The sequence below is a fragment of the Belonocnema kinseyi genome, chromosome 10 (genome assembly GCF_010883055.1).
Source record: "Belonocnema kinseyi isolate 2016_QV_RU_SX_M_011 chromosome 10, B_treatae_v1, whole genome shotgun sequence".
Classification (NCBI taxonomy): Eukaryota; Metazoa; Arthropoda; class Insecta; order Hymenoptera; family Cynipidae; genus Belonocnema; species Belonocnema kinseyi.
The window spans coordinates 185,725-193,299 of NC_046666.1; the positions used below are offsets into that span (position 1 = coordinate 185,725).

The window sequence follows — 7,575 nt, forward strand, 5'->3', positions numbered from 1 at the left end:
GGAAAAATATTTTGCCTATCCTTTTTCGAAATACTACTTACTATTTTGTGTGCAACATTTCCTACTTATTAAAAGATTCATGCAATCCCCTAACATTTCAAAAATTTTCAAAACTTCAAGACAATCTACGCATATTATATAGGAAAAATCATTGTTTCTTCTCGGAAAAATATTTGGTCTATTCTTTTCGAAATATTCCATGCGGTTTCATGTACAGGATTTCTGAAATTTTTTACGGTCTATGTTTTTAATTACGGATATTCGCGAACTTGACCTCATAGGACTCTGACATCTTAAGAAGAAGCAACATTCTCCTCGTAAAATAGATGTATATAAATAGAACCTTTCACAATTTATCGTTTACTATAAGTATATATAGAATACAAGGTCACGAAATATATACATATATCACGCAAGATTATGTGTAATAAATGTCAGGTCCTAAAACCAATATTCACATATCATGTGGGCATATATCAATTTAGTCAATTACATTTGAGATTTTGTTCTTTCCTGATCGAAATTCAGTATAAAAGAATTTTACTTCTCTTTATAGAGTAAGACTTAATTCAAAATCCATGTAGGAAATCATGTCTTGAGAGTTATCAATGAAATACTTGGTTTCCTCCTTCATCTAATGGTGTAGATTTTTTCACGGTCTTTTTAATATACCTAACTTTATTTATGTTAGGCTCTCGCTCACTGTCCGAAATCAGTTATTGGGCAAATAATAAGACGACAAGATTCACACGAAATCACAGAAAACCCGTTATGGTAAAAATTAAAAGTGGTATAATTTACATAAATGATACACGATAAAGGAACTCGAAACAGTCGATACTTTATATTTAAACTCTGAAAGAAGGAAACAAATTTGCTTCCTCTAAAAGGCAACAATGCTCAATTTTTTCATCTTTTTTTATTATTTTTTTGGCACTAAAAAGCCATGTTGACTATTTTTGAATAGCGAATAAAATATGTATTGCACCAATCACTATCTGCGCCATTTCCTGCGTGGTTTAAAAAGTATTGTAGAAATTAACTTTTATTTCTGTATACTGTTAGCAAATCGTGTAGTAAATCAAGTTCAAAATCACAGATAAAAAACTTGCACTTTTGCCTCGTATTGAAAACAAAACGTAAACATTAACGTAGATAATATTTTAAAATAAATAAGTCAGGAATTAAGAATACGTAGCGCAGGTTATAGTTATATATGTACAATTCTTCAATTTAATATTTTATACATACATACATACAATGTACTGTAAGACTTGATAAAATATATATGTACATTAATTGAGATATGAATTTCAAATCTGACAATACTGCAATCGATTAACGAACCTTGTAATTATTTCCCTTCATAAAATATATACATGCATTACTCTGTGTTGAAAAAAGATTCGGTTTCAAATATCTTTGGTGGATGATATTCTGCAGGTATTCGCTGAGGTGATGCTGGTTCACCAGTTTTTTTCTGAAATACAGATTTTTCTTTCATTCATATGAATAATATTTGTCACTATATATCTACACTACATAAATAATGTTACATATATTTTTATTATAATATGTAATTAGAGATAAAAGGCAAAAAACTGAACAAATAGGATAAATATACGTATATATTAATCACATAAATTTGCCATTACTTTCCGCATTTAAATATTATGGGGAATTTCAAATGTGATGCGCAAGTTGTAAATATTAACCGAAATAGACTTTTTTCTCCCAAATCATTTCCTTGTCAAACGCCATCGATTACGGGCTTGGCGCATTTACATTTCCAAACTTTGCCCAATTTGAATAACCTTCACACGCATAGAGATTATTTTTCCTCAAATATTATAGACTCTTGTTTTCAACTTACAAAGAAAGTGAGTGGATTCAGCATGACAAATCTCTTTTCGGAGGATCCAAGATCAGATTCAGCGCTTTCAACATCTCTTTCTAATGCTGCCAAGTCATAATTGGCCCTCAAGATTATCCGTTCCAGCAAATCTACCTTTCTGCAAAGTTCCATTATTTTGGGACACATCATTTGAAATGAAGGAATGTAGCTATTGAGGCATTTAGCATTTTCTGATTGAATCTGTTGAAGTAAACCCGTCAATACACTATTATATGGTATGTAAAATGTATATAATGTTGTATTTAAAAACAGGGCAGGGTGCATTGCAGATTTTTGCTTTGTAATTTAACTCTGAAATATAATGTGCTTTATATCTAAATGAACATATTAAAAGAATACCACAGACTTCGTACTATTTTAGTATTTAATTTTACGACGACAAAGAAAAATAATTATTTATGTTTGCATCTAAAAGCCATATATTTTAATTTGATTTTTATGATCATTATATTTGAGATTCGATTCAGGAAATAATTTTTTGGCAAGGTTCATAATTGGAAAAATAAATTAATTCTAACCATTCGGATAATGGACTCGAATTCTTCTAGACGCATTTGCATATCCTCTATTGCCTCATGAATACCTTTTGCCTGTAATGAAAAAAGAATATTAGGAGTTATGTAATACATCACTAACAATTATGTAATTTTTATCTATAGATTTGACTAATTTGTAATTTAATTTCATTAAATTACCCTATGAAGAAAAAAAATTTGAGCTCATCAACCCCGCATGCTCGAATGAAAAACTGAATGCATATTTTTTACATTATTGTATTTATCTGGATGATACTGGCAGTTTTCAATGTTTTAAACACAAATCGAACAGCTTAGGGTCACAGAAGTTTATTCACAATTAGCAAAAATCATAAAAACACATACTTAGTAAACGTTAATTGCGTTGAAAACTTCCTTAATCATTGTTATTCAGGAATCCTTTATAGGAAAAGAAGGATTTAATTAAAGTACTCTCAGTGTTATTGTGCCAAGAAAATTAAAGAATAATAAACAGTTTAAACGACAAAAGCAAAAAGACGGCAGGGCAAAAGCTACTCTTAGTTTTAAGAGAAAATGAACTACGTTATGAAAGGAAATACAAAAAAATAGCTGTAAATTCGATCTTGAGTGTTTCTACTTTGTGTGCAGTATTTTATACAATTTTATGGTGCTCATTTAATGAGCGCTTTACTTTCTCATTATGATCAATTAGCAAATATATTTGCTTCCTCATAGAGGAAATCAAAATAAAATGAGAACGTAAAAATACAAATATTTAAATCAAAATGTCTCAAATGAAGGAGCCTTTCCTATTTTTGCATGAATTTGATTATGTTAACAAAAGCAGTTTCTGCGTAAAATAGATTTTGCAGATTGATTTAAATAACCATAACTTCCGTGGTCTTCAATAATATGTATTGATATTATATGTAGATCAATCGATTTGTCTCAAATCATCAAGGAATCTTTTCCGTTTATACATCTATTTTGAATTACGTTAATGAAAAAAGTTTAACTATAAAAAGACAGATTTTTCAAACATTATAAATGACTATAACTTGCTTACTCTTTGATCAAATGTATTCATATTATGGGTCAATCGATTCGTCTCGATTTAAGGAATCTTATATGTTCTTGCACCAATTTTGAATTATATTGATAAAAAATTTTTGACTATAAAAACCCCATTTTTAAATATCATGATGTGCTAAAAAAGTAATAAACATTTTCAGAAATCCTCCAGTCAGTTCTTAGGTATTAGTGGTGAAAATAACCCCCCAAATATGGTCAATTTATCTGTAACCGTTTTCAAGTTATGATCGTGTTCACAAAAGAGTGTGATATCTACACACACACCAAACTCTCGCTTTCAGTCAAGTATCGGGAGTTGCCATCAAATGGCCTTGGACTGATTTCGGGGGACAGAAACGTAAACAGTGAGGGCCATCTAACTCGTTTCCAATAATAATAATAATATGAATACATATATATAATGTCGCAACCGCTCTCGCCCTACTCCCCTGAGAAACTGCGTGAGCCAGCAGTTCTAGGAAGACTGGAAACGGGAAAACTGAAAGCGAGAGTTTGGTGTAAACATTTGCAGAACAATTTTTCAGAAAATTGTAGACAATTTTTTGTTGTTGCATATTTTTTTTAGCTTAATTCGCTTGAAAAAATGTACTTTCAAATATTAAGCAGAGACATTAATCCATATACCATGTATCGTTATCTAACGTTTGGTTCTTTTAGACAGAGAAAAAGATATCGCACAATGATATCGCAAAACCTCTGTATTGAAATAAAGCGCAATATGATAACGTACAAGCAGGTTCCGGAGCTTTTTATAAAAAGCTATAGGATATTATAATGCAATAACATCGCTTGGACACTACTAGATCTCTCGTATATATAATGTAATAAAATAATAATATAATTAAAATCTTGCAATATACGATATAACGACTTTACGCTATCGTAATGTGATAATTGCGATATACAGCGCAGGAATTACGGTATATATTGCAATTCTTGCGATATCGTTTTCTCCGTGTACCGTTCTCATAAGTTCGATGCTTGGTCAATGAAACACTTTTTGATCTAGGCACAATGGTCTATTTTTCCAGTCATTCTTTTTGATAGGGATGTAATTATTAAAAAATAAACTGCTTTTGTGAAATTTTCTGTATTTACAGGAGTTTCAGGTAAATTACTTCTCTATAATTAGAAAATAAAATAAACAATAATTTATTTTAAGTAAAAAGTTATATCATGGCATTACGGTAAAAACTAAACACTTGGTTGCCAGAGGTTTTTTTCATGTATATCACATTAATCAAAGACTTTCCATATACGACAGCACCCCACCTTGACACCAGCAATAATTGTAGGCTAAGGAAGATTCTTCGAATACTTTAAAAAGTTTATCGAATATGTATATATACTGTGTATACCAAAATACAATTATATTACATATAAATTATTTAGGAATTGTACTTTATTATTTATAAAAATTAACTTTAGTGTTTCTGAATACACTGATTTAAAATAAATTTATTCAATGTTTGCTTGAAAATAAAAATCAGAAAATCTTCTTAATAAAAATATTAAATCTTTGAGAAATTTATTTGAAAATTTTGTAAAATTATTTTAAATACAGTCTCTTTTTTTCTTAGAATTCGGGAGTGGACCCTCGACCAGAAAGTCGTGTTTTTAAAATCAGTGGAAGTATTCTGAAGAAAAAAATTTTTAATTGTTTTCAGTGTGATTGAAAATAATTTTCAGAACGAGGAATTTGTATCTTGTACTGAAATTCAGGAAAGGAAAATAAAATACAAAAAGATAAGTTTTTATCATAGATTGTAATTTAAGCTTTCTGGATTTCAATTTCATGAGATTTTTCAAACAAACTAATTGTAAAATGAACTCTCAAGATTGCTTTATTAAGATTTTAATTAAAATTTTTAAATAAAAAATAAAGATACAATTAATTCTCAGAAATATTAAAGATAAAAATGTAAATGGTGTTAATAACGAACTTCAAATTCAATTCTGCTTCTTACACAATATTAGCATAAAATGCCTATATTCCCTATTAATTTCCTATTAAAATTTCCCTGAAGAGGAAGCTTGAAAGGCCTCGAAATATGTTAGATCCTTGTAGTATAAAAAGGATAAATAATAAAGAGGTGAGAGGAGGTTTGTATGTCTCCGTTTGTTTTCTTACTCTTTTTTCAAATATCATATATCTGTCTAATGAGCGGCTTTACAGTGTTATTTGAAAACATATTTCTCTTATTGTAACTCTTTTTGTGCAATTATTTTCCACAAATTGATTTTCTTGAGTACTTGTTTTTTAAACAGTTTTTTAACGTTTTTTAACGAACATAATTATTTTAAGACCTCCTTGTGCAATTTTGTTGCATAATTTGGATTTAAAAATTTTATGTTGGTTTAAAAAATGTACTTCCATATACTTTTTAATTGAGGAACATTCGATTAAATGAATTAAAATATTTTGAAATATTTACCATTACAAAGCTTTCTTTGTGAGTCTATAAGGAAGCGAAAATAATTAAATTGTCCTTCTTGCCAAATCCGTAGCAATTGCAGAAAAATGTTTTAGGCAAAAAATATTTTTTTCGAGAACTTTATGAGTTGCGTACAATTTTTGTTATAAAACAATTTTCTATCATTCTATCCAGAAATAAAAGGATCGTTTTACAATTAAACAGAGACACTTTGGTCGAGACAATACATATTGCATATTATTTACATAAACTACATTATTAATTTTTTGATCGAAACAATTTTCATTTGTAATTAATGTTATATATCGCGATGTAACATATATGCGTATAAGCTTGCCAACAATTTTTCTAGCAATTTTTATTTGATAATTTTTTCGCTGTTTTTTAAAATTATAACATGCGAATCGTTATTTTTAATATCTAGACGATTTTATATAATTTTTTTACTCGGCGCAAAATGTTTTTATTACTGTATTTTATCTTCAAATGTAGGCTTTCTGCGTATATACACAACATTTAATGCACATAACCTAAAAATATAAAGAAAGTACAAATGTGAGTATACAAACGTGAACATATGTCATTATGTATGATGCAAGTACGCTAAAATGAAGCAGACTTCAATTCAAAACATTTTGAAATAAATGAAATGGTCGTCAGTAGCATATAGCATGGATTATTTATATTATTTACCTCTTGACATAAATCGACTTTTAAGTACGCAGCATAGTCTTTTGCAAAATCCTGAATTATGTTTAATGACGTAATATTTGACATGATGTTCTTTTTGCTATCAATCAATGCAGAACACAGAAATCTGTACATTAATCTTTACACTACACTGCACTATGCACACTCTGTGAATGTCTGTGAAATTGCATCGAAAGATTTCTCGTTCGTATAGCAATACTTTCTTATAGTCTATTACAGCTTCCTTATCGACTGCGCTTATTTATGGAAAATTTACGTGGGTATAATCATTCATGTAATAAAGATACTTCAAATTGCTTTAAAAAATCCGATTAGGAAAATATTTTCATTATTCAGAAATAAAATATGAATAAAAATAAAGTCGTTATTATTTAAATTTAAATAATTAATGAAAGTTTCTCCAAGGTGGAAAAATTATATATATAGTTCATATATTTTGTGAAATTTTATATATATAATATTCATTAGTTTTATACAAAAAATGTATAAAACAAAATGATTATTATATATAATATTTCACACTATGTATGCACAATATTTCCGCGTGGGTTGGTGCTATAGCAGGTCAATGGAAACATGATTAATCGCAAAAAAACATTCCGACATTTCTTTACTAAGACGACACCGAATTAATTAGTTCCGAATACCCTTGAAAATATATCCTCTTACGAAATCTAAAAATGGGGAAAAGGGCGAGTATATGTTGTGTATGAAAATAAGTGGGGAGAGACCGCTATTCGTTTCGTGTAGAATAACTTTCAAGCACTTTGCCGGACTACACTTCAGAGCAGAGTAAGTTACTGTTCAGATCACAATTCTTCTGTGCGCGCATTACATCCTCTGTACTTCGATCGCGGTTCTTTCAGTGAAGAAGAAGAAGAAGAAGAAGAAGAAGAAGAAAGAGAAGAAGACCGGAAACATAAGG

At 29.1% G+C, this 7,575-nt stretch overlaps 1 protein-coding gene across 2 annotated transcripts; it reads right to left on the reverse strand.

Moving 5' to 3' along the window:
- Positions 1–1,204: 1,204 nt before the first annotated feature.
- Positions 1,205–7,411, reverse strand: LOC117181691. 2 transcript variants are annotated; one of them, XM_033374617.1, is made up of 5 exons: positions 7,320–7,411; positions 6,633–6,886; positions 2,434–2,505; positions 1,874–2,095; positions 1,205–1,480 (listed from the first exon to the last, which is right to left on the reverse strand). In XM_033374617.1, the coding sequence occupies exons 2-5, from the start codon at positions 6,762–6,764 to the stop codon at positions 1,385–1,387; spliced, it is 522 nt and encodes a 173-aa protein (XP_033230508.1). In that variant the 5' UTR covers positions 6,765–6,886; positions 7,320–7,411; the 3' UTR covers positions 1,205–1,384. The 2 variants fall into 2 exon arrangements, with proteins under 2 accessions (XP_033230508.1, XP_033230509.1); XM_033374618.1 differs by having other exon boundaries at positions 6,633–6,881; positions 7,382–7,406.
- Between the last annotated feature and the right edge of the window lie 164 nt (positions 7,412–7,575).